At 40.2% G+C, this 27501-nt stretch overlaps 2 protein-coding genes across 2 annotated transcripts; one reads left to right on the top strand and one right to left on the bottom strand.

The window, feature by feature from the left end:
• The first annotated feature begins 268 nt into the window (after positions 1–268).
• Positions 269–17774, top strand: ptk2bb (protein tyrosine kinase 2 beta, b). Its single transcript, XM_070848860.1, has 31 exons — positions 269–380; positions 5726–5961; positions 6300–6478; positions 6611–6698; positions 7068–7147; positions 7416–7478; positions 7675–7729; positions 7863–8003; positions 8108–8182; positions 8669–8770; positions 8947–9064; positions 9235–9274; positions 9466–9497; positions 9614–9658; positions 9751–9848; positions 10255–10336; positions 10433–10533; positions 10717–10832; positions 11859–11959; positions 12145–12234; positions 13022–13226; positions 13550–13658; positions 13773–13832; positions 13941–14063; positions 14231–14383; positions 14624–14659; positions 15477–15501; positions 15622–15656; positions 15911–16045; positions 16187–16267; positions 16912–17774. The coding sequence occupies exons 2-31, from the start codon at positions 5764–5766 to the stop codon at positions 17125–17127; spliced, it is 2982 nt and encodes a 993-aa protein (XP_070704961.1). The 5' UTR covers positions 269–380; positions 5726–5763; the 3' UTR covers positions 17128–17774.
• A 788-nt stretch (positions 17775–18562) lies between these two features.
• chrna2b (cholinergic receptor, nicotinic, alpha 2b (neuronal)) lies at positions 18563–27441 on the bottom strand. The gene is made up of 7 exons (XM_070848850.1): positions 27213–27441; positions 22815–22966; positions 22162–22206; positions 21867–21976; positions 19575–20742; positions 18866–19101; positions 18563–18835 (listed from the first exon to the last, which is right to left on the bottom strand). Exons 1-6 carry the CDS (start codon positions 27277–27279, stop codon positions 18976–18978), a joined length of 1668 nt encoding a protein of 555 aa, XP_070704951.1. The 5' UTR covers positions 27280–27441; the 3' UTR covers positions 18563–18835; positions 18866–18975.
• Between the last annotated feature and the right edge of the window lie 60 nt (positions 27442–27501).

Genomic DNA, 27501 nt, shown 5'->3' with positions numbered 1-27501 from the left:
TAGAAAAATAAAATAACCCTTCACTACATCAATGTCCTCATCTCTAACTTAACAACTTGCAACTTCCAACTAGCAAAGTTTTAAAATCTACCAAAACATTTGAAAAACCGCTCCTGAAAGAGTCCAAATCTCAGCAAGTTTGTCACAACGACAAAAAATTTTGGTTTTATTTTTGCGAACCTCGCAGGTAAAAATATGACACGAGCTGCCATTTTCCGTGAGATTGAAGAAATGAGGAAGTGAACCCACCTCAGAGCTGCAGGAAGGTGAGGGAGTGGCCACCTGCCGTCTCCTGTCCGACTCACAGCCAGCCTTGGACTGTCTGAGGAATAACACCTTCTGTCAAGCTTTTATTCTCAGAGGACGTCAATCAGAATCAGGTAAAACTCCAGATTATAAAACATTGATGTTTATTTCAGAGCAGGGATTTCTGAGATCAGCCGAATGAGTCATTACGACTAACACAAGTTTATGCTGTAGGCTCGCGTTTATAGAGGTTGACGCAACAAACAGACAGGCCTGCGTTTAAATAATTGCATGAGCTTAAAAGCGCACATTTAACTGTCTTATCTGGTTATAAACATCATGTGTGTTTCCTTTTTTAAAAGATTGTGTTTTTTTTACTGGGATCATGCAAAATGTGAAACTTGGCTTTGAGGCTTGAATGATTGTCTTTTAAAGGGAATGAGCTGATAATAATGGCACGATGTGAATTACAAACTGCTGTTTTCTCAGAGAGAGAGGACTTTGTTCAGTGTCAGAGCAAGTCTGTGCAGGTGGTGCAGCAGCCAGCCACATTCCAGCGCCTGGGGTCATGACGGTGCAATATGCAGACCCTCAGCACAGCAGAGTTTGGAGAGCAGGCCCTTCTGAAAGCCTGCCTGTGTTGACAAGCACCTACCAGGAAAACAAGCTTCACTGTGGCTGCAGCACTTTTATGATTTAAAGCACGGACCCGTCTTTTTTAATTCAGTGATGTGTCAACAAAGCCCAGATTTCCAGTTGATGCATCGGCATCTGATTTTTCTCAAATGACCTTTGAGAAGAAAACACAGTGTGACAAAGAGCCGCTTCAGTCGTTCAGGTGGCATCAGTGTTTGATGGTTTCTTTCAGTTTTCCTGTTTGCCAGAAATCTGATGACACTTCTTGATGGAATGGATATTCATGCAGACAGCAGTGCATGTCATGACAGATGCTGGCAAAGACAGTATGTCCTCCATTGCACCAGTGTTTATAGAGACAGTGCAACAGTGAACTGGTACAGGAACTTTAGCCAAACAGACACTGGACTTTAGTGGCAGCTTCTGATATTTTGGATATTTTAAAAAATCCAATAACTATATATCTGCCTATAGTCATGGTTTTTGTTTTTTTTTACATAAACACATGGTCTTAAAAATGTCAGAAGACAGTGAAAAACATACATCTTGCTATTCCAGAAAGCCAGTGTGACAAATCTAAATATCTTGTTTTGTATGACAGTCCAAAGATATTCAGTTTATAGTGATATAAAGCAGAGCAAAGCAGCAAATCCTTACTATAGAACTATGGGGTGTTTGGCATTTTGCCTAAAAATTATTTCAGTGATTGATTAATGGTGGACATAATAGTGGTTCCTTTGATCAACGATAAATTGACTAATCGTTGAAGCTGTAGACATCAATACAGAAATAAGAGCAATAAGCTAACATGGAATATCATTGGTCTATATATAGTCGGTACTTTTTGAATGGCCTTGATGTAATTATCAGGACAGCCTTGGTAGTGAGATAGTTTGGCAGAAAGTACAGGAACTACCATGTAATTATGTATTTGGAATAGAGCTCAGCCCACGAGAAGAGTGAGAGTATTTCAAAATGTTTCTAGCCTCTCTGCGTATCCTCCTCTTTCACTCAAGTGCAGCCCTGTTAAAGTTACTGTGGAATTTCAGTCTCATTTGTCACAATCTGTCACCCTGAGTCAGTCCCTGTCAGTCAGAGCTCACACAGCACTGTACGTTTCTAACAGGGCACAAAAACACAGAAATAGAGGAATGTCTGCAGTAATACGCAGGAATAACTCCTAATCTAGACCAACGTGTGGGTGCTCAATATTCCTGTTTATTGTCCCGCTGCAGCGTTTGTTGTGGCTGAGTGCTGAAGGAGTTTAGTTCACTCCACTTCTCCGTCTCTGATAAAAAATAAAAATTAAAAAAACTCTCCCTAGGGAGCAGTTGTTACCATAACAACTCAAGTGCCAGCATGACAGTGTGCGAGAGAGGCAACAACACTGTGAGCGTAGAAAGTGTCACTTTTTGAGAGCTTTTAAAAAACGACTAGAACAAAGGACCTCAGAGCTGTCAGTGATTTTACGCTGTCCTTTTCAGCGCCTTGTGTTTGGTCACTTTTTGTGTGTGCCGGAGAACACTGCCCTGCTTACAAAGTAACTTGTATTCTATGGACCCATAAGACTATAAGAAAAGCTCAATATACTTTAATGAGTTCAGTTTAGTGGAAGTGAAATGACCACATTAAAAAGAGAAGAGCCCTGGCTGGGTAGCATTTGAACATTTTAATAGTTTTGATGTCGATACAAAAAAACATTGGCGTCATCCATACTCCTGAATGAAAATGAAAATGAAAATGAATCAAACTCCTCAGATATTAAATGTAAAAAAAGTCCTATAAAAACTACAGTCTAACCTTGAACTTGAATTGCGATTTATATCCACTAATATCTGAATCAAGTGAACAAGACTTTAAATCTGACAAGGGGTTCACTGCAGGGCTGCAACTATTAAATTAATTATTGAATTGATTACCAGTAATTAGTTGGTCTACAGTATGTTTGAAAAGACTGAAAATGTCCCATCCTAATGTCCTGAAGTCTGAGGTGTTGTTTTGTCCGACCTTCAGCCCACAACCCAAAAATCTTTAGTTTTCAATCACATAAGAAAAAGAAAAACGGCAAACTATTACAGCGAAGAAGATGGATTTAGGACATATCTGGCATTTTTGCCTGGAAAATGAATGCTCGCCAATAAATTTCATGCCATTTGACTAATTTCGGATTAATTGTTCATTTCATGTCATTTGATGCCAATTTTAGGTCACTGACAGATTTTAATACTCAGGGCTGCAGACATATTAGGGTCAGATTAGACTCTTAAGCACAGGTTTGGTTAATAACATTAACGATGGCTGTTTTCCATTTATGTGAGCCAGTTGCAGGGCTTGGTAGTGTGGAAGCTGGCCCACTGGAGAGGCTCCCTGGTGACACTTATTGGAACAAGGCCACAGTTGATGCTGGTCGTTTCAGCTGTGCTTTTCCTGCTGTTTCAAGTCAAAATTTCTGCTGTGAAAAAGGTAAACTGAGATTTGTTTCTCAGCCCTGTGTTGACCAGAACCAGTCCTGCGGTATCTGTGTCCCATTGTCTGGGGTTTTAGTATTTAAGTGTTAAACTAGACAAAAATCAGGTCTCGCATGCTTGTTACCTGAAAGAGACTAGAGGTCACAGGGACAGGAAAACATGTCCTGAGCTCCACCACAACCACTGCTTTTTAAGGTGCCATGCACCATTCTGACTACACCTTTTCTGTCCTTTTCCCCCACACTTTGGTCTCTGATGTTTTACATAGCTGACAAATTGTCAGCTAAAAGCCCTTCGCTATCTATCCATGCGAGTGATTTCTCAACAACTCCCCGTTCATCTCTTTGTGTCGTTCCTCATTTCTCCGAGAGACTTGATACATGCAAAATATTTTAGTTTTGCAATGTTGCCCGAGCGTTTATTGCAACCTGTAACGTACATGTGTCACTAGGTTTACTCATAGGTTCTTTCACCTGAAGCAAAGGATGTATTTGTGTATCTACAGCCCCACATACTTTAAACCACAGACATTTTTATTTTCTTGGAAGTAATCTTAAACTTTACCCTCTGGCTCCTCAATCCCCTCTTGTCAGGCCTCCCACACCCAGGTGATGGTGCAACATGCTGGCCGCGCTGTGCTCTCATCTTCTCTCTCTCTCTCTTTCTCTTTTCTGTCCTTCTCACTGCACACACACACACACACACACACATACATGCTGACACAAACACACCCACACGGCCCTGCTGGGGAATTCATGGCCTCAGGCTAACTAAACACAATCCCGTCCAACAGCGGCAGAAAGCCCTGAGAGAAACTAACACAGCTCAGCTCCCTCGCAGCCGACTATCAGCATGGTGCTTCGTTTATGAGAAAACACGTTAGAGCGGCCACTTTTCTGATGGATACTATTATGAGGTGGGTAACTGACCTCAATTTCTACCACATAGCTTGGTGTGTTGTCAAGGTTGTTTTTTTAAAAAGAAACATTTATCTCAGAGTTTTGATTGACAGGCCAGAACATTAGCGCGAGGAGTGGAGAGTCAGACTTATGGTTGGGCTCCCTAAGGCGAGAGCAGCTCTGGATGTATTTTCCAGATTTTATTTGATGCATCAGTAGGTTGCTGCCCTTCTCAATGTCAAATGTAACATGAAAGTTCAATTAAAGTGTGTGCAGGTTTTCAGCTTGTTCACCCAGTGAAAAGATTCCAGTTGAGAGTTTCCAGCTGTGCAGTTGTGGCAGTGTTTGTGGCTAGAGTTTCTTTTATTTCATTTTTATGGCCGCCACCATGTTTGTTTAAAGCTGAGCGGTTGGAGTGAAATCCCCTGTTGCTGGGATGTAGCTCTTATTCATGTCTTAAAGGAATAGTCCCACATTTGGAGATTGGAAATAGCCTTGCCTGGCTCTAAGGTAACAAAGCATTCTTGCTAATAAACTATATCTTTCGTTTAACCCTTCGAAAAAATGACTCCAGAGACGCCAGGAAGTCACTGCACTCAAAGAAAAGAAATAGTCTGGTGCATAAAACACAAATTGATGTTTTTACTCTTTGGTTTTGTACAAGCAAACATGTTATTAACTTTGGTGGTGCTGGTAGGCCGATTTTGTCTGCTTTTCTCCTGTTTCCAGTCTATATGCTAAGCTAAGACAACCATGGCCTGGCTGGAGCTTAACATCATACAGACAGATATGAGCATAGTATCATTCTCTAACTCTTGGCAAGAAAGTGAACAAGAGTATTTCCCAAAATGTCAAATTATTGCTATAACAGGAGAGTTTTTTCACCTCGAATTCTTGCCTGTCGGACAAATCAATACAGGTTGCATAATGGCCCAGAGCTAAGAAGCTACTACACGGGTCAGTTAGTCATCATTGTGTTTGGTTTCGGATTGATTTAGCTGTTGTTTCAGGTTTTGACAGTTTGCCGTCCCTGTCAGCCTATTGACGGGTAGTTTCCCCTTCCACAGTGCATTTTCACCAAATATTCAATGAATTTAACTCAGTTTCAAGGAGTTTTCCTGGTTGATATAAATGATACAAGTCTTATGAATCACACAGGCCCTCACTTGAAATTACGGTGAGGAAGGAATGTTATCGGCAGATCTCAGAATGAAGTGATGTGAGTCATAGACTCCACATGGCACAAGATCACAGCATCAATGTGAAGTGTTGCATGACTGTACTATGACGAGGAAAGCCACAGAACAGTGTGTACTCTTGTGTCACTACAGACCTTCAGTCCATATGCAGATTTTTGGATTTCCTGGATCACCCTTTAAAGCCAGCATCTTGATATACATCACAGACTGTCCTCTTCCTTGTTTCATTTGTCATTTTAAATCTCAATTAAAGTCTTTTTTCTTTCTGTGTCGAAAGCTTGATGTGGATATGATGGTACCAACCCAGCCTTGACAATGTACGAGGTGATGTCCGGTGACACCCTGTCCTGGAAGGTGCCCAGTCCAAGACAAAATAGCACAGAGTCCAGCCCCGAATCACACTTCACCGGGGACGGAGGGCCTGTCAAGATCCTCAAAGTGTGCTTCTGCACCAACAACAACCTGGGCAAGAACTTCAAGCTGGTTAAATGTGACAGCTCCTGGCAAATTAGGGTGAGAAGAATAATCCTAAAAAATATGGTTTAAGGGAGGGGACATGTTGAAAAGCTGTGATTAAGGGGGAAAATCTTAGTTCATGTGAGGGAGTTTAGATTACAAATTCGAAGATCTGTTTTATTTGGCCTCCTCATCATGCAGGAGTTAATAAATCCTTTATCAGCAGTAATCTTTTTCTCTCTTTCAGTTTACAGCAACAGGCAAAAATAAAAGTTAAACATATTATGTCTTCCTCTCCTCATTTTTTACGGCTAATTTGTGAGCCCTGATTCTGTGTAATCCACAAAGTTCAATGAATGGAGAAAAAAAAAAAAGAAAAATTCTGTCTCCTTCAGGCGATCATTCGTTCGATTCTGATCAGCGGTCGATTGGGGCCGAACATCGAACACCCGCGATGCTACGGTCTCCTGCTGAAGCACCTGAAGTCAGAAGAGCTTCACTGGCTGCACCCTGATCTGACTGTCGGGCAGGTGGAGCAGCGCTACGAGAGCCATCACGTGGAAGCAGAGTGGAGGTTCACACAGTTTACTGCAATATTTGTATCTGGTCTTGTAGAGTGACTGTTTGAGTGCAATCTGTTGAGAGACATGTACAGTATTTGATATTGAAGTATGGCATTTGATATGTACATATTCTTTTAATGCAGGTATGACCTTCGTATCAGATATGTTCCTGTCAACTTCCTGGAAAAATTCAAAGACGACAGATCAACGTTACTCTATTTTTACCAACAGGTAACAAGCTACAGTATATTTTCTTACCTTTTTGGCAGATATATAAGTCACTTCTTGTTTTCATTTTATGTCGATGGATATTCGACAATAAGAAGAGTTGTTTTCTTACTGCATAAGAAAGCAGCTGTCAATGTGTTCAGTATTGCGATGTATTTTCCCTCGGGGTATTTTGTGGTGATAAAGTTTGAGATTCTGTGGGAGAACTCAAATCTACACATACTAATGTAAAATCTTCAGTGGTGTAAGACAAAGAGAAAGAAACCACATGATTCTGCAGAAAAGCTGAATAATAACTCAGAAGTGTAATGTAATGTAATAGTGTAATATATATGTTGGTGTATCTGATTTCTCCGTTACATTGTGCAACAGGTGCGCAGTGATTACATGCAGTTTCATGCCAGTAAGGTCAGTGATGGCATGGCGCTGCAGCTCGGCTGTTTGGAGATCAGGTGAGTCACTGCGTTCCTCTCATTCTTTTGTTCTCGCTTGCCAAACATTTAATTGAGTTTGTTTTATTGAGTGCAGTGACTTGATAGAGTTGGCCCGAGTTACATTGTGTTACCACAGCATGTGGTAACCCTCATGTTTGAGTGATTTGAGGAGTCTTTAATAGATGATATCCAGAGTAAATTGATTTATTGTTTAAGATGAAGAACGTTTGGTTCAATAGAATTTATTAGTTGCTGAGATTTTTCCTTTATACTCCTTTATCTACAGGAGGTTCTATAAAGACATGAATGCAAAAGGACTGGAGAAGAAGTCCAACTTTGAACTGCTAGAGTAAGTTTTTATCTTCCCTTATTCTTGTGACTGTAATTTTGGCAACACAGTTTCTCCGAGTCAATGACATTACTTTTGTGGGGCTTTTAAAAGCCTCTGTGGATAATGTTAGAAATGCCTCGTAGCAGCCTGACTACCACATGCTTAAACATATGATGTTTTAAACTTTTTTCTGAATTATGCTTTACAAATGAAGAAAAGAAGTGGGCCTGGACCTTTTCTTTCCGCAGCAGCTGATTAACAGCATGAAGGTGAACTATCCAAACCATGATTTCATTTTTAATGACTAAACAAATGTATTTACTACTGGGTGGTGGATGTGTACATTTAAAAAAACCATCACACTAGTATTACCACTGTTTCATTTCCATGTTTGTGGTTCAGTCAAGGCAGCTACGGAAGTTGATCCAGCAAACGTTTCAACAGTATGCAACACTCAAGGAGGACGACTGCATGGTCAAGTTTTTCGAGACCCTCAAAGATTTTAACAACTATGATGAAGAGGTTTTCCCATGTGAACTAGTGGTGAGTGAGACAGTCATGGTTATAAACATCAGAGGCTCCAACTGTGAGTCCGCTGTTATCCACATTAGTATTCCAAACACTGAACGGCTCTCACTCATCAACAGCAAGGTTGGAGCCTGTCAGTGGAGCTGGTCATCGGTGGGAGGGGAATTCGGCAGCGCGCACAGAAGAATTCAGCGGTAAGCATGATGGAGATTGATGATGATTTAGGTAACACTTGAGAGGGCTTTGCCCATTTTAGGCCTCTCATCACACAGTACATTGTTTTGTCTTGTATATCCAATCTATCTAGCCTAGTTCCAGGATTTTTGTTAAGTAATCTGGTTGGCATATTTATTGTACAGACATGAGTGGTGTCAGTCTTTTCATCCAACGCTTGGCAAGAAAGCGATGAAGCATATTCTGCAAAATGCCAACTATTCTTTGAAGTTATTCTAATTAAATAAAATTAATAAACTATTATTTTTAAAAATACTTTTGTTGTATTCTGAAAGTTTTATTGTGTGAATTAATTCATGCTGGGTTTTTCAAGTCTAGACATATTTGACAACAAAACTAGTTCATATCTCTTGCCATCAGTGGATGCGATATCATCAGTGTGTCAAATGTAATCAGTTGCATCGAGATCTCAATTATTGTGTTCCTCTTTTTTTCTTGTGCCTTAGCCTGTTTTTCTAGCCGACTTCAAACAGATCAAAAAAATACAATGCTTACCTCAGAGCAACGGCAAGGCTCTCATGAACCTCAACATAGAGGGAGTCAGACAAGTGAGTACCACAGCAACGCCTTCCGCCTATTATTCAGCATTACTTACTGTGCAGTGTGTAGAGTCAGTTTTGCTAAAATTTAGCAAATATTTTTACTAGAGAGAGAGTTTGCACAGGAAATTAGACCTGGTACTTGTGCTTACACTGTCATTGTCCTCTCTTCTTCTCACATATAGTGTCTATCAATCAACGTGGCCACAGTCCCTATGGCGGAGAACATGATGGACCTTATCGATGGCTACTGCCGCTTGGAAATTGACACAGATGAGACTGTTATCTTCAGGCCAAATAAAGGTGTGTGACTCAGCCGCTGCCCTTATTGCTTTCTCAAACATCACTGTGATTAAAGCTTCCAATAAAGAGCATGGTTATTTTGGTTTTTAAGGATAGAGCACAGTTGGAAAGATTTTTAAAATGTATGATTTAAACTTAATTGGGATAATCATTACTAATTGTTATTCTAGAAACCAATGCACGAAGTTCCCTACCTGAGATTCCTACAGGGTGAGTGGATTTTGGCTGTTATACAACTTTGAATGATATGTGCCCTCTCTCAGCTCCAAGTTGCATTCATTCCCTCTTTGGTTGTAATATGAAATGAAAAGTTAGTTACTGATTAGAGGCTGTTTTATTGAATCAGTCTGTCAGCGCTCTGAGGAGCCATAATAATAACATAAGTCTTTTCTCTGGAGCAGCAGAGACACCAGCACAATCAGACACAGTATGGGTGAGCTGACAGTTTTCATAATCACATAACCTCCATGTATAATACAATACATAGCATCTTCATCTCCGATTTTAAAAACCTAAATATCATTATCGTACAAATTTTTTTTTTTCCAGGGTCAGATATCTATTGTGAGATTCTGGATGAAAGGCCGAGATCAGGTTTGTTTGAAGTTTGTATCGAGGTATTTTGCAGAATGATAACTGTGGGAACTGACCTTTAAACTTTCATGACTTTTGATCTTGTTCTGTAGTTGTTAAGTACGGCATCGACCGAAGCGACATTGTTCTCGGCCGAATCCTTGGTGAGGGGTTTTTCGGGGAAGTCTACGATGGAGTCTACAAAAAAGATGCAAGTGTCCTCCTGGTCGAATTATATCGTTACTAACAGCAAAAAAGGATTTAAAAAAAACAAAAAACTGCAAAACTATCTATTAGATAATTATAGACTATAATGTTAGGAAGGTTGTTGGAGAAATATAGATTCATAAAATATATTACTGCATCAAATATGTTATTACAAAATATAAAAGATTCTTAATTAATATTTGATGTTATTGCTTGAAAAATGACTTAAACTAGTAATTTTTTATGTACATAGTTGCCACCGATTAACTAATCACTAATTGACTAATTGTTTTTCATCTCTAATCTATATTATGGTCACGAGGCCACAGTGTGTACAGAATGTGGTATTTGCATAAATGCTCCCATTGGCTTCCATCAAAATGTTGTTGTTTCGGTTGTTGATTTAACAGAATGGCGACAGGGTTAATGTGGCAGTGAAGACCTGCAAAGACTGCTCACCTGATGTGATGGAGAAGTTCATGAGTGAAGCAGGTACAGTGGAAAAATGTGTAGAAGGTAATGAAATAACGGTGGTAACAATAACGATGACTATGGCATTAAAATTTGTGAATTTTGTGTATTTGCCAGTAATTATGAAGACCCTCGATCATCCACACATTGTCAAACTGATTGGAATCATAGAGGAGGATCCTGTGTGGATTGTCATGGAGCTTTATCAGTATGGAGAGGTCAGAGCTAATTTTAATTTCACGACTGGTTTTTAATTTTTTTTATGCTGGAATTCTGCACAGTTCTTACAGTCATGACTGATCAGGCTTGCAGCCAGATTCATTCTTCTCAGCGTGACAGAAAGTGTGACAGAGACTCTGCCAGTGAATTCCTGTCTTACCTACATTTTGACGTTTCTGCAGCTGGGGAACTACCTAACTCAGAACCAGAACAAGCTGACAAATATAACCCTGGTGCTGTTCAGCCTGCAGATCTGCAAAGCTCTCGTCTACCTCGAAGGGGTCAACATGGTGCACAGGTGAGACTCCTTTAATTTTTTACTGCTGTTTTCTTTCGTGTGTGCTGTCTTTATCACAGGAAAAATTGCAAACACAGAATATATGCACATTTAAATGTCTTTTCCTGGCTGGAAAAATGATCACATAATAGCTGTGACTCATGAATATGGAAGTTGTAAGCTCATTACTCTCCATGAAGTTAAATAAACTGATCCCAAAAAACGTTGACACGAATATAATTTTTTGTAGCCGCTTTGACAGCACTACTAAGTCACTGTGACCAGCTTACTCATGCCGAGTTTATATAAAGTGATAATGTTTGCACAGCATGTCAGTGTTGAAACTAATAATTTCCTTGGGTAGGTGTAATAGCTCTTTTATATAATAAATGAGGTCCTTTGTCACTGTCATAAGAAAAGAGGCCCAACCTGTAATTTTCTGGGCCAATTTTGCAGAGTTACAGCATGTTCTTGAAATAATTTGACAAATCTGAGATCAGATCAGATTTCTTTGTGATTTTCTGCACAGTGTTAATTCACAGAGATGAAGATTCACAGAGAAAAGGCAAGCTGACAGTTGTATCGATAGATACGGTTGGAAACATATGAGCAACAAAAGGCCTAAACAGCATCTGAATGTAAAGTGGATTCATGTTGTGACAGTAGAGAACTTTTTTTATTCAAACTTCAACTATTTGTACTAAGATACGACATTACAGAAAGTTGATGCGAGATGAAAAACATGTTTCACTCAGTTGTTTCTGGAGAATGTTATCAACAGTTTCCAGGCAGCAAAGCAGCCACTCGTGAATTCAATTTGCTGTGAAGAAAAAACACAGACAAAGGGAATTAGTTTCTGCCTGTGTGGAGAATGCAAACATTCCTATTTTCTGCTGCAATCTCGGCAACACTGCAGTAATCAAGAGGCAAATTCAGATCAATCAATAAGGGCTTAAAGACATTTAAGACATCCTGCACTGCAAATAAAAGACTCCATCATGTTATCATGTTAAATTTGATGTCTGACTTGTGTGTGTTTTGTCACAGAGACATTGCAGTTCGGAACGTGTTAGTCGCTAGTCCAGACTGTGTCAAGCTCGGAGACTTTGGTCTGTCGAGATACATTGAGGATGAAGAGTACTACAAAGGTAAGAGAGGCACTTTGGAAGATAAAAGCTGATTTGACTTTTCACACAGAAAAATAAAATAAAATATTATACATCCAAATAGACAGACAAGTACAGAAGGAACATAAATATATATATTGCTACATTTTGAAAATGCACTTTTTTATGTTGCCCACGAAATACCAATTTCTCCAATTTCTTTGCAGCGTCTGTTACTCGGTTGCCAATCAAGTGGATGGCCCCAGAATCCATCAACTTCAGACGTTTCACCACATCCAGTGACGTCTGGATGTTTGGTGAGCTTGTGATACACCAACATACAGCACAACAGTTTTTGCAAACACTTATGAAATAGTGAAAAAATGACTTGACCTACCAGAGCTTGGTACATGAAGGTCCAGAGTTTCCAAAGCACCACAAGCACACAGACTTCCTAAGGGACATAAGAGGGATGATGAGTTAGAAACCACTTTACTGACATGATTCAATAGTAAGTTACAGTGTCATCTGTCATCACCTGTTTCTCTACCTATTTTCACTCTTAAATCAGCACCATCTTGTGGTCCACTTCATAGCCACACTGTGATGGTCCACTCTGTTGCATTTGATACCAGTAGATTTATCATCATCAAATATTTCATTAGATCTAGTTCTTCATGTGTACTTCTACTTTTCTCAGTGGTCGGGCCTGAAGTTATAACATTGGCTTATTCTGACCTTTGATGATGGATGATTTGTCTTTTGGCCTCACTATTCATATTCCCTTTGTATAAAGGACTGTTTTACTTCATGATTTCAAGGCGCAGATAAAAGTGAACTGTGTCACTCTGGATGCTTTTGAACCAGGAAACACACTGCAAACATAAATTCAACACATTTACACCTGATGGAGAAGTTAATTAAAGAGTTAGGCATTGATTCTTCACAATGCTATTTGAAATAAAAAGGTTACTATAAAAGGCCTCCATGCTGCTGGTTTGTCTGGCCCCTGCTAAAAAAAACAGTCCCTGATGTACAAACATGGATTCATCCTTGATGCTTAAATTTGCCCTTTTGTTTCTTTGTGTTTGCTTTGCTTGATAGCTGTTTGTGTGTGGGAGATAATGAGCCGTGGGCAGCAGCCATTTTTCTGGCTCGAGAACAGAGATGTAATCAACCAACTGGAGCAGGGAATCAGGCTGCCCAAGCCAGAGAACTGCCCTCCTGCCTTCTACTCACTCATGACGCGCTGCTGGTCCTACGACCCCAGAGAGAGACCCAGCTTCACTGAGCTGGTGGTCAAGATCAGGTATTTCATATTCAAATATAAAAAGAGCTCCATAAGCACAGAATGAAAAGAAATTAGGACCCTTTAATTAAATCCCACATAGAGGAGCTTAGCTGGGATGATGAATCAGAACACATTTACAAGCTGGATCTACAGTTAATGGCCTTTCTGTAATGATTTTCTCCTCTGTTTGATGTATGAAAAAATTCTGAAGATCAGCAGTGCACTGAATTCAATCTATTCATTTGAAAGGGTTTACCGTAGTATGTATGTAGCCCCATTAGGTGGATTTTGTACCTCTTTTATTACCGACCTGATATAAAGTGTTGTCTAAAATCCATTAGTGATGTCCACAAGATGGAAAAGGAGCAGGAAGTGGAGAGAGAGCGGGACAGAGTGCGCTCCACAAAATTTTTCGACCCCAAGTTCAACTTACACGAGCCGCCTCCCAAGGTATGAACGCCTGTCAAATTCAGCCACTGGTATGTGCTACAAAATAACACATTATCCAGATTTAATGCATGCATTAGTGCATGTTTTAATATATCTTTTCAACGTTAACTGTAGCCGTCAAGAATGAAACCAGGACGGTTTGGGAACACTCTCAGTATCGGTCTACATATTCAGGTACAGTAACGAACGCAAGCAACCCTTAAAGATGTCCTGTTTCCTCCAAGATGACTTTACTTCTAAAAGATTTTTGTGGAAATGATGCGTATGTGTGTATCTTTGCAGCTGAATGAGGCTTTGTGTGCCAGCTCACCTGACCTGGCCAGCCCTTGTGAGTATCAGTCCCCTGTCGACTCCATGAGCACTCTTGCGTTGCCAGTCAGGTCCCCTCGGCGTCGAAGCATGGGGGTAAGAAAGATTTTCTTACATTTGAGGTCACGTGTTCAAATGTTATTGAACCCTTATTACTAAAGCACTACATGAAAGGTAGAAATGAATGCCTAAAGAGACCAAAAAAGACTTGTGACTGTGCTCTGATAATCTATAATAATCCTATTATACCTCCCTGAATCTAGGAGAATGAGTTTCCCCGAGTGGAACTGAACAGCAGGGAGGAAGCCCAGCGCCTGTGGCAGAGAGAGAGACGGCACATGCAGGACACTCTCCGGCACCAGAAAGAGCAGATGATGGAGGATAATAAGTGGCTGGAGAAGGAGGAGAGACTCCTGGTGGGAAACAGAGCATCATTAACTTTTGTCAACCCCCTCTCTGTGTCTCTGTGTCCCCCCACTTCTGAATTCAGTGTGGCCCTGGAGGCTACACTGAACACGGCATCGTTAAACAATAGCAGCCCACTCGTTCACTCTCGACGTCCTGCTAGTCTTAAATTGAATGTCCCTCTGGTAACAGTTCCAAAGAGGGGGTCCATGTCCGTATTTTATAAAATGAACCTGCCTGTTTTTTTACAGGACCCCATGGGACCAGGTGACACTGCCAGCTCAGTGGTAGGTGTCTGCATGTACAAACTGTGATTTTTGTGATAGATTTAAGAAAAGAAATAAAAAGAAATCAACTTTCAAACACATTGTTGCCAAATGAATAGCTTTTAGCGACCTATCTCGCATTTCTGAGCACAGTTTGTTTGCTTTGGCTTCTTATTCCCATTGGACAAGTGTCCACATGATCTGACACCACATGTGACAGTTTGGTTAGTCTATCTTATTGTGCAGCAGTTTCAAGTGCAGCTAAAGTTGAGCTAGAAAACATATTTTCAGCCTAAAAAGAAGCTTATTTGTTTGAATTGGAAATCAAATCAGTTTAAGTGCGGTGATGACAGTTTGTGATCACAGTGACAGAAAAAATAGCTACAAACACTGACATTAATATTTTAAGATACATTTCTTATTTTTAATTACACATTTACATTCAAAAATGCTAAAAAGGCGTAAAAGGGCATTTTTGTCTCTCTCTTCCAGTGATCATGAATATGTGATCCAATGGGTTAAGAATATTAAAATAAATTGGAAACCACCAAATGAAGTACTGAAGGCACGTTTAGTGAAAGTGTATACACTGAAAAGATTATTACAAAGATTTAATTAGATTAGAGTTAATGGATTGCCGCAGACTTTTGCTTTTGTAGCTTTGTATTTATGTTTTTAGGCAAAATCTCAGTTATATCACAGAACAGGTTTTGTGTGCAGTCAGTTCTTCTGTTAACCAGGATCACCTCTGTCTGTAGCGTCTTGTCAGTGACTGTATAATCAGCATTGCTGTATTTTCTAGTCCTCATTAGATTGATCTTTGTCTATTCTTTTGTAGCCCCCTGAAGCAGACACAGAAAATGGTAAGTGCTGAGAAGAAACTGACAAATTCACATTTTGTTTCATGTCATTCTGTATACTATTATCTCTGTCTCAATCCTTCTGTGTTTCCCTCTTTCTCTGTCTCATTTTCTGCCCTGCAGCACCTCCAGAGAAGCCCCCACGGCTCACAGCACAGGTAATTAAATTAGTTCATTTTTTCAATGTAATATCGATTAAGCCCACTGAAAAGATCATTTCATTTTAATAGCTTTGGTTTTGAGCTGAAAAGACTTTATAATGAACTCAGTCATCTCAGAAAAGTAAAATTACCCTTTAGTTGAAATGACATTGATGCCACCGTGCATTTAAAACGGTGTCTAGTGATTCTTAATAGTGAGGAGTGTAATGTAAGTATGTAATTATTAAACCACATTATTGCCTCTTACTTAGGCTGCACCCACAGCTGAGCTGGACCGCTCTGACGACAAAGTCTATCACTCAGTCATGGACCTGGTCAAAGTTGTTGTCCAACTCAAGAATGACATCACCGAGCTTCAACCAGAAGAATATATCACCATTGTCAAGGTACACTGAGACACATTTCTGTTTTTCACTTCAATGTTACAGTTTGTTGCTGCTCTAGAGCTACATTTAAGGAATATGTATATCAACAGTAATGGAAGAAAATACAGCTGATAAACTGTCTGCACTAATCTCTGCCCACAGTCTGTTGGGATGGCTTTACGAGATCTGATTCGCAATGTTGATGACATACTGCCCACCTTACACGAGTCTGTCACGACTGAGGTACATAATATTGTCTGCAGCTTGTTTGTTGTGTTTTCTCTTCTCTTTACTCCCTTTCCTCATTGACCCCTACCCCCCCAAGCTGTTGCTGTTGCTGTTCCCTGAAACAAAAAGTGACAGAACTCCTCTTCAAACACAAACAAAGCAAAGAGGAAATTACCATTTTGCATTTACTCCTCTGGCCCAAATGCATAGCATATTGCATGCTAGAGCAGTTTCTACAAAGCCATATTTTTAAAATAGGGTATACAGAAATTTTAAATGTGATGCCTTTTTTGCAAGCAAAATACTAAGTCTGTAACAAAATACACACAAGGGACAATTAATGTGCTGTATGGACAAAATAGCATGAACATGCCGATGCCTGTATATTTGTATTCTACTGTATTCCACGTGTGTTTACTGGCCATTTTCTCAGCAGGCATTTTCACTTCATACTATAAAAAGCACAAGTGTTTCCAATAACATTAACTATTCTATTATGGTGTCCCAGAAAACCATGCCATTTGGAAATCTAAATGGATTTCTTCAGCCATTAATGTTATTATTTATACATGTGCTTCTCCTACTATGACATGCCAAAATGCCATCCATGGAAAAGGTCAATAGAGCCCATCCATGATGTTTATTTACCCTCCCCACAGATTGAGGGCACGCAGAAGCTGCTGAACAACGACATGGCGGAGCTGATCAGCAAAATGTGGCTGGCCCAGCAGAATGCCATCACCTCTTTGAAGGAGGAGTGTAAGAAACAGATGTTGGCTGCAGCACACACTCTGGCTATGGACAGCAAGAACATGTTGGATGCTGTGGACCAAGCCAGAGTCAGGGCCAACTTAGCCAAGCCAGTGGCCCCCTAGTCAACGGATCTTACTGTGTTTACACAGCCATCTTAAATCAGAATTTTTTTTTTTTTTCTTTTACATCCGTCAGTCTGAAATAACATTTGGACACAGTCGTTTTTCCATTAAGGCTGCTGCACTTCTTTGGAGTCATCATACCTGTAAATGTGCATTAAGTTTAAATATGACACCACAATTCAGTGGATATAGACAACTATATCGGAAAGAAGTGGATGTGTATGCTTACCAAGATAGTATGTATACTGAAATTGATAATGGTCTATTGGCATCATATTATTATGCCATCATTTCAGACATCATTGACACGTTTTCATTTGATTACTTTATTATTGACTCAATTATCTGCTCAGAAATTTAATTATCCTTGTAAATATAATATGTCCTATGACAAGTACAATAGATTTTATCACAGAGAAAAAGAAACTAATGTCATGCAAATTAAAAGACAAGTAAATGGCTTCCTCTTTCAGACCTGTCAATAGTAAAATGAGTGAAATGTAAAGATGACAGAGCCAAAAGGTTCATCAATCACTCAATTGTTCAGATGTGTTTTATACAGTATACAGTACATATCTCAATTTTGAATATGCATTAATTCTAATGTAATTCCACCATGTAAATCAAGTGATTTAAAATAAATATCATGATGTATGCCACTGTTCATTAATGCCTATTCAGTGAACATGCCACTTGTTGCTGTTGAGTATCTAAAATCTAGATGTTGTGCTTTTTCTCTTACTATGACATTTGTTATCATATTCTAGTATAGCAGAAACATTTGGAACATAAAGTTTTGTATAGGTAATAGACAAAATAGACAAATACAGTAACATTAATAAATGGGCAAAAAGTGAATCTGCAGGGTTTAAGATGGACAACTGAAGGAATTACATAACCTGCTGCTGCCTTTAGGTCATTTTCACACCACTCAATAAATACCACAGTTTTTAAAGGTTTTCATGAGGGTATTTATTACATAGTATGATCATTCAAAAATAAATAATCATGGCAGCATGGCCAGAAACAAAAACCTGCAAAAAAAAAAGTGTCCAGCACAGCATGCCACAGTTGGAGGTATTTAGCTACTGTCCATCAACAGCTAACCTCAGTGACCTCTGAGAGTCCAGTCCAGTAGTTTGGAGGCATACTTCAGGAATCCTAAGACGACACGTTTACCAATAGCCATTACTGTTCCCGATGTTAAAATTAATGTCATGTAATAAAGGTTAATGCATTTTCAACTGCAATTCCTCAAGCTACTAAAAAAGTAATCACATTACTGTAAAACCTTATCCACCACAATGGCACTGGCACCACACTTTTCAACAAGCGTATGATACCCAACATGCTAAAGAGACAAAAAACACATTAGCATGTTAACAGCCAATAGTTTGTTAACATAAGTTGACAACTGCCAACCCTGGGCATGTTAACGTGCTAATGTTAGCATTCATGTCAAACACAACCCGAGCAATATTCCAGGTGAGGCTGAGGAAACACCTGAGGCTGGCAAAGTACAGATAAGACAGATGAAAGTTAAACCAGGTCTTTAAAACTCAGCCTGACAATGTGAGTCTGAGGCATCCTAAAATGGCCTCTGTACAGGAGGAGGATAATCCCCAATCCCCCCCTGTTTTTTCCCCCAAAAACAAAACAATTATAAGGATTAAAAATGGCAAATTATTTGTTTGGTGGTGTGTAAAGACTCATATAGCATCATGAGGTTGCGTGCTACACAAGCTTGAATCACATTCCCAGTCTTGAAGTAGAGTTCAGCTACATTTTGAATGGCAAACTTTACTAACTATTGGTGATTAATGGATTTTTCATACTTTCTCACAAAAGCTAGATCATGCCAGCTAGCCAAGGGGGTAGGAAGAGGCCAATGGTGCCAAGCAGGCACACAATAATGAACATCCACAGGAAGATGCGGTCAATCACCATGGCGACATACTTCCAATCCTCTTTCACCTGTGTAAAGTCACAGAACAGATGGAGAGAAAACAAGTCATGAAAAAGTTAAATATGAAATTCTCATTATGATGTACATACTGTAATTTGCTTATCATCCTATCAAAATAAATTATAAATTATATTTTGGGTGTCTGCAAATAATGACTAAAACAATAACTTGATTAATCCATCTGCAAAAAATTGGCAGTAATTTTGATGGTTGATGAATTAATCAAGCTAAAATGCCAAATATTCTCCAGTTCCAGCTTGTCAAATGTGACTTCGCAGTCTTGAACAGGACTTCACTGGGCAGGAGCGAAAACTATGACTTGATATTTGAACTAAAGCTCATTTTTATTCAATTTTATGCATAATCCAACACATTGGAAGAAGTAAATGATGGACCTCTGCAGGAAAATGGCAAATGCCATTCTGATTAATAGTAGATGTGGTATTTTATGGAGGTACGGTGGCATTTCGTGGATACTCACACTGAAGTCAGCATCCTCAGCCCTCAGATGGTCTGCAATGTAATGCACTCCTTCCAGAGCACGTATAACACTTGGTGAAAGCAGTAATTTTGATTCTGATACTGTGTTATCAACTTTAGGTGGCCTCTGAGTGGGATTGACTCTGCTGCCCGTCAACTGTCTGTTTGTCCCTGTGGCTCCCTCCTGTCGGTTGTGGCTGTTCTGTGGGTTTTTCTGCTGTGGCGGAGGAGTCGACCCTGGGGGTCTGGGCGAGGGAGGACGGAAGGAGAAATATGACGTCAGTGTTCCCAGCTCTAAATCCTCATAACTGCTTCTGTCGGGGTCTTCCGACGAGGTCCCGTCTCTTAACCAGTTAGCCGAGGTGCTGAGATAGTTGCCAGATTTGTGGCCGCCTATCCGGCCCTGCCGCCGCTCTGCCGCTGCTTCCTGCTGCAGCAGCAACAGCCTGCGACGCCGGCCATCTGGTGCGGGCCGTCGCATGAACAGCCAGCGTGGGATCAGGTCCAGGAACACGGAGTGAACCCAGCGGGGCATCTTGTGAGTGCTGGGAGAGCGATGGTGCACGTTGAGCACAAAGACAGTGATGACAATGGAGAGGGTGACAAAAATCATGGTGAAGAGGAGGTACTCGCCGATGAGCGGTATAACGAGGGATGTGGACGGTATGATCTCTGTGATGAGGAGAAGGAAAACAGTGAGGGACAGCAGCACAGAGATGCACAGGGTGATCTTCTCACCACAGTCTGAGGGTAGATAGAAAACCAAAACTGTGAGGCAGGAGATCAACAAGCAGGGGATGATGAGGTTGATGGTGTAAAACAGGGGAAGCCTTCGAATGATGAAGAAGTAGGTGATGTCTGGGTAGATCTCATGGCAGCAATCGTATTTCTTTGTGTTGTATGTTCCCACGGCGTTGATGATGGCCCATTCACCGCTCTCCCAGTAGTTGTTCAGGTCCACAGTGTTTTCAATTCGCTCCAGGTCGATCTTGGCCTTGTCATACGTCCAGGAGCCAAATTTCATCTTACAGTTCTGCTGATCGAAGGGGAAGAAGGTGACGTCGATGCTGCAGGAGCTCTTGTAAATGGCAGGAGGGACCCAGCGAATTTTTCCATTGTGGAAAAGGTGAGCTTTCGTCATGTGGGTCACAGCGAATTCACCGTCAGCACTGGAAGAGCAGAAGTTGTCATAAGAGTCATAGTAACAGACAGTGTGAGATCTCATCTTTAGCAGATGAACAATCATATTCTGCACTGTGAGGAGTTCGAACACCCTTTTGTTCAGAAAAATCTTTTTTAGTGTAGAAACTACACAAGCGAAAAAGTGTCATAATAATAATCTTCCCCAGTAATCTCATCCCTTTAATGGTGATAATGGCTTCTGCTGAAAAGGCAGTGATGAGTCCTTATCATTTCATCGGTCTCACACCTTTTTTAATTTCACTTACAGATTACCCTGGCTTGATGAAGCAGAACTCCATCAGCAACTACCTCGATTATATCTCCGTGAGGTGAATTTAGCAGAAGGGAGAGGTTTCTTAAAATCTCTCTCATATTAGATGCACACTGAAGCAACACAGATGTGAAGGTTGACACTAAGAGCAATGAACCATACAAAATTATTAGAAATGTTTTAATAGCTTACAAAGTCAGACTGGAAAAAATGTTCCAAGGTATATCATTATTTGACCTAGAAATTAGACATTTCAACAGCAGTGCAGAATGTTTCCACTAGAGTCCACTAGATGGTGCCATCATCATACTATATACCATCCATTAAAGAGGCATCAATTTGAGCTTATTCATCTTTGTATGATGAGCGTAGCCTTAAGTTTGTCTGCAGCTCTGTTACAAGCATCAACTGTAGCATGTTATGATAAAGAAACCAAATAAATAACATGCTTATGTTTAGAGCTGAATAGATTGGGATGAACCTGTTGGCTGATTGAGAAAATTAATCAATTTATCATTTGTGAATTCTTTTTTAAAGCAAAAATGAGCAAAAACTCTTTCTGGTTCAAGCTTCCAAGATGTGAATATTTGATAGTTTTGTTTATCCTTTCTGACAGCAAACTGAATGCTGTTGGATTTTGGGCTGTTAGTTGGACAAAACAAGTAATTACAAGAAGTCAGCTTAGATTCTGATTATTGTTCACTATTGTTTATGACATTTGAAAGACTAAACAAAATTATCAATTTAAAAATCGATTTATCAAGAGACTAATGGATTAAAACAATAATGAACATTGCAGGCCTAATGTTAAAATTAAATGTCATGTCATATCACACTTACTTGTTGTAGAGGACGATGTCTGGTACCCATATGAGCTCTGATGGCACTCTTATTGACGTCACATTGTCGTAGTCAGATGGTCTCCAGCGAAGTTTGTAGTCATTCCACTCCTGGGAGAAAACAAGCCACGGAGATGCTCTTTGGGAACTATCATCCTTTACTTAGTTGTCATACAAGTCCTTCATTTCTTCATAAACTTTGTCAAATGAGTGATATAAAAAGGTATATGTGGAGTCTATCACAAAGAGAAAATAAATCTTAATAATAAATACACACTGACTCAAATGTGTCTGACCTGATTAAGCCACACGTTGGTTGTCATCATTTGGTTCTTCTCATCCTGGCAGACAGACAGAGAGACAGAGAGACTAAGAGTTGAGGTTGTCAACTCTGGGTGCAGGCCAGAAGAATACATACGAGAAGTTCTTGGAGGTTTGTCAAAGCAGAGCCAAATATAGGTTGGAGAAACTTTACTTCAATAACTTGGTGGAAGTGTTCTGTAACAGTGTTTTCTGTGGCGGGGAGAGTGTGCATAACCTAGTTTTCCTGAGTTTGTTATTGCTACTGTATATAAAAACACCAAAACTTGCTGCTGAAACCCCACATATAGTGTAAAACTTACAGGGTGAAAAGGGTTAAAGTTGCATTGCCTTAAGCTTTGGTAAATACAGATAGGACAATGGAGTATTAATCATACTAAGTGATGCTCTAGGAATACGTTCCTGCACTTCTATTCAGTCTGACCTTGAAACTTGTAGCATTTTGATCACATGTAACCAAATACATGTATAAATAGTAGAGACTTAAACAGACAAAATACTTTCTTTCATAGGACAGAAACAATCCTGTTCTGAAGCTTCAACGTCACCATAAAGAAATTGTGTTTAAATATCACCTCTGTTAATATTTTCATGCACTACATGAGTTGGACAGAGCGTGACGACTCACCACGTCAATGAGCTGTGCTATGGACAGCCCAAACTTGACAATGACCACGTCAGAGATGTTCGGCACGGGTCTCGACCACTTGTTGTAACCAGCAAACAGCGTCTTGAAGAGATCATCCTCAGCGTGCGAGTGGGTCTTCTCGTGGCAAAGAACTGTAGATGCATTATTTCTTGTGTTAAACATTTATATATAAAAAAAAGGGGCAGATAGAATATGAGAGGAATGGAATTTAGAAATTGGTCACATTCATTCAACACTATAAATGAAACTACATTTCATCCTATTTTCATTTAATTAAATACTCAGTTTAAAGATCTATTAAGTATTTCTTGAAACTGCAATATGGAGCTTTTCAATCTCTAACATAAACCCAAATGATAGTGTTAAAACCACAGTAACTGAATGCAGATGTCCTTTTGACAGCTTTTTCACATCAAGGTCACTTGGACAATAGTAGCTTGTGACTTTGTGCTGTTGCTATTCAGCAGTTAATATTGAATGCATGATATGTAGGCTAGAGAATGGGACAATTAAATAGAAAGTGAGCATTAGGGAAGAGGTCAGGAGTAAGTTACACAGTGAACTCTGGGATCATATCCATGTTTTCTCATCCGTGTCCCCCCCTAATCCTTACTCAACAAACAGCAGTAAATCAGACTGGCATGATATTGTGGCTTTTGGGAGGGAGAGCGAGTGTTGCGAACATGTCATGCTTCAGCGCAGAAGCCCACTGCAAACATCTAAGACTATTCTTTGTAAAGTCTTATTGACTTTTCCACATCTTAGCTAATCTTTCGATCCCCGTGTGGGTCGTCCGATAAAATCTCTGGAGGTGAGCAGGTGAAGACCGGGGAAGCATCTCTCTTCCCTCGACAGCAGCACCATTTCAGCTGTAGCCCATCGCTTTTGTCTCTAAAGTGTGTTATAACGTGTGTGGGGCTTAATCAAATTGATTTTGAATATGCAGTCTAGACAGATTTGTGTACAGGCTCAGGCTGCGTCGCTGTATTATTTTTCAGCAGAATGAATAGCATGGAACTAGACAGGAATCCCATCCCTCGGGGATTACCGCTTCCTCCTTCATCAGTGTAGTCAGAGCCAATTACACACATCATTACTTGCTTGTGTTAAGTGGAGGTGAGCTAATTTTTCACTAGTGAAGGGTGTTTATTGTCGAGCTGTCTGTCACTCTGTGTTGCAACTGATGCATAAAACAATTAACTGACAGTTTTTACTTGAAGCAGATGCTGACGATAGCATACGTTTGCGTACTTTATCCTGATTGACACAGGATATTTGAAACTAGTGTTTGATGTTTCAGAGTTTAAAAATCAGATTAATATCCAGTATTAACTAAAATAAGTTATGTTCTAGGTGGGACACTATGCATTTACCCCCCAAAAAATGCACTTTGGTTGACAAGCTATGTTCTAACCTATGTGATGGCATCAATGTTTCTAAAGTTCCTCAAACATATCTTTGGCATTCCTGTACTGTGGCTACAGTTAAGACTGTATGAAGCTGGAGGCAGCAGCCAGTTAGCCTAGCTTAGCATAAAGACTGGAAATAGGTGGACACATCTCTATTTGATGAAGCAAAATCCTTAGCTAAATAGCTAAATCAGCTAAAACGTTATATCATGCTTTTTTATTTATCCGTGCAAAAACTGAAGTGTAGAAAGTGTTCCTGGCAACTAGTCAACAAATAAGCCCAATCCCAATCTCACACACGGACTCACAGGCTCTGAGGCAAGTTCCCGCTAAGTCTGCGAGTGCTTAGGGCCGCTAAGGAGCAGCTATTAACAATTTAATGATACTGTTGACAGAAGCTAGCACACTGATTGTTTAAGCATTACGTCTAGTTCACTCTGTGGGGCAAGGGCCTGGACTGTGGCAGTGAAGAAAGCAGAAAACATCAAATAAAAAGTTCCAAACCCACAACTGTATGCAACATGTTTGGATCTGTTGTCACATAAAAACAACTGTGGAGTCAACTGTCACGATTTATTGTTGCTCATATCTATCGCCTGATATATTTATTTTCTTATCTCTTTTCTTGAGCAAAATGTATAACTGCTATAAGCCTTATTAAACTCTCTTTCTTTAAATGTTTTTATTACAATTTAGTCTCCCTGGCATGTGTAATGGCATCGAAATTTCTTCAGTACCTTGAACACATTTTTGGCTTTACTGTGCTGGAATTTGTTATTACTTATAGACATGTTAAATATAAACTGTACATGAAAATGCTGATAACTGCAGTAAGCTAATAATGGCTAATTTATCTGCCGTGTTCTAGTGACAGATATGTTATAACAGCTTCTATTTTGAGATTGATGTAAAGATGTGGCTTTAAAGGATTACACCAAGCCTCAAGAATCAATATCAAAAAAAATCTATTGAGACTGGGTTTACATGCCATTAATACCCACTCCCTCTGGATCTGTGTTTGACACTCTAAGGGTATCATGCAACTCAATGAAGTGTGCTTCCAAGAAAAACAAGACCGTGGACCACCTGCACCGGGCAGCAGTCATGGTTGCTAAGCCAAGGCCACATCATTACCTGTCCATCCATGGGTGAGCTCTAGTTCTAATGACTAATTGACAAGCATTTTCAACCCATAACTGCAGGACAGCCCAGTGGAGAATAACCAGATGAGGAACTTAATGGTTGCACAGTGCTAACCTGAGGGATACATGCAAATCAGCTTTAATGATTTATTGCCTGTGCCATTACAATGGCTTGAGGGTCTTTAACAGAGAAAGGCTGGACAAATATGCAGATGCAAAGCCAAACGTGTGTCCGTGTAACACAACGGTCTTGCAAATGTGGTCTATGGATATCATGTGTAGTGGTGAAACAGTTGTTTTTAACATAGTTTGTTTAAAAAAAGCCGTTAGATGAGGTAAATAGTATGAATTCAGATTTAATTTGTCCATAATACACTAGGGCTCATCTCCTGCCATCATGAAGTAATTCCATTCTGGCAAACAAGCAGACACCAGAGACTTCTTATCTGTTCTCTTTGACAGTCAGGGCAGTGCGCGTTCATCTGCCCGTGCACCTGGGAAGGACCAGATGTGGGGCTTGAAAAAAGGCTCCTGGGTGCCATAGATCAAAGCCTTCTGCCGGAGGAGACTTGAAATGAGATGACACCTCCAACATCCAGCACACTGGGCCGTGGATGTTGGAGCGTGGCCAAGCCCCTTGGCGAGGTGCATGAAACACTGACCAGTTCGAGTCAGCAGCTTCTCAGGCCAGAGGCGCTCTCGTGAAATTGGGCTGTCAAATACTTAGAGTAAAAAGTTCACTAAATAAAAAAAACAACATGCAACAATTTCGCTTGAGTTGACGAAACCTGCAGGACTGCCAGTGTCGTAATGAGAAGTTATATTGGCACGAGATCAAGCACCTGCACATCTGATTGCTGTAGCGTGTCAAGAGGGAGGGAGGGGACGTAGAAGCTGCAGCACATCTGTGTTTTTAAACCCTCTTGCATGCAGGTTACGAGAACACATATGTTATCTTAGACCTCTAAGTGAGTGTGTGCACACCGTATTTGCTTTCATTTGAGTGATGAGTAGAAGCTCCTGAATCTATTTGATGGATTTTACGTTGCACCGAAATTAACCATCATCTTCCTCAAATACACCCACAAAAAGGCCTCATCACATTGAAAATGTCCTTTATAGATAAAGAATAATAATGGATTATATTTTCTGAAACGAAAAGTGAGGAGAATCAAAATTTCAGTTGAGCTTTAAGGTGTTGAACCCTGAAACCGACATGAGCATCTTTTGTTAATCAAAAACGTAAATGGATAAAAGCCAATCTGTGACCATTAACATGCACTGAAAATATGGCTGCTGCAGCACATAGTGTGGAATATATTTTTCCCACTGTTCTGGTGACTTTGTTTAGTGCACTGCTTCTCTTTGGCAATTTGGACGTTTGCATAGTAAATGACACCAAACTCTGTACGTTGTCGTTTCATCAACTTTGCATTATATGCTTCATTAAAAACTACAAATACGTGACCGCAGACTGCTGTGGAAGTGAAAGACAGAGGGCTCCACAGTGCTCAGACACTGTATCACGTTGGCAACATGTCAAACAATAGAAAAGGCTCATTTTTGTAGCCTGAAGCAGACTGTCTCCAGGCGCTGCTTATCTAAATGTGCGAAAAGCATTATGGGAGGTGCGGAAGTGCGCAGGTGTTCAGATTGAAAGGTAAGCTAACAATTTGCCACTTTTTAAGCCCGGCACTCTTTTAATTAGCCGAAGTCTGTCACTCATCACCGTGCGAAGAAAGAGATAGCACACTGTAGAGGTAAAGTGTAGACTTGTGTATGTACTCTTTCGAGGCTACGAGAAGATATTTTTAAAAAGTGCTCACCTGTCTGACAGACGAGCAGCGAGCAGAGGAGAGCCGTCCTCACTGAGAACAGGTGGTTGCGTCCCATTTTGCACTCGAGAAGTGGCGAGAAGTCCAACTTCACCGCAGAGCACGGAGGTGTTTCCGTCCACCGACAAAAAGTTACCTTGAAACCGTGGTGTGTGAGCAAAATGTGTCATCTTCGCAGCTGGGAGGCATATCAGGACAACTTGAGCTCCACTGTCGCTGCAGCCGCGTTTATATGTGAGGGCGGGGACGTGACGACGCACGGGCTGAATAAGTTCACCGA

Source organism: Pempheris klunzingeri, chromosome 18, assembly GCF_042242105.1.
Source record: "Pempheris klunzingeri isolate RE-2024b chromosome 18, fPemKlu1.hap1, whole genome shotgun sequence".
NCBI lineage: Eukaryota > Metazoa > Chordata > Actinopteri > Acropomatiformes > Pempheridae > Pempheris > Pempheris klunzingeri.
Note: the sequence above shows the minus strand (reverse complement) of the source record. Positions and strands in the feature narration are given on the sequence as shown.

Bases quoted from the DNA above. Each gene is read 5' to 3' on its own strand.
- chrna2b (XM_070848850.1), bottom strand. From the start codon at position 27,279: ATGGGACGCAACCACCTGTTCTCAGTGAGGACGGCTCTCCTCTGCTCG. The intron at 22,207-22,814 runs GTGAGTCGTCAC...TCTGTCTGCCAG, and splicing joins TAGCACAGCTCATTGACGTG to GATGAGAAGAACCAAATGAT. The intron at 19,102-19,574 runs GTGAGTATCCAC...GACTTTACACAG, and splicing joins CTGAGGATGCTGACTTCAGT to GTGAAAGAGGATTGGAAGTA.
- ptk2bb (XM_070848860.1), top strand. From the start codon at position 5,764: ATGTACGAGGTGATGTCCGGTGACACCCTGTCCTGGAAGGTGCCCAGT. The intron at 9,659-9,750 runs GTTTGTTTGAAG...CTTGTTCTGTAG, and splicing joins GGATGAAAGGCCGAGATCAG to TTGTTAAGTACGGCATCGAC. The intron at 10,534-10,716 runs GTCAGAGCTAAT...ACGTTTCTGCAG, and splicing joins AGCTTTATCAGTATGGAGAG to CTGGGGAACTACCTAACTCA.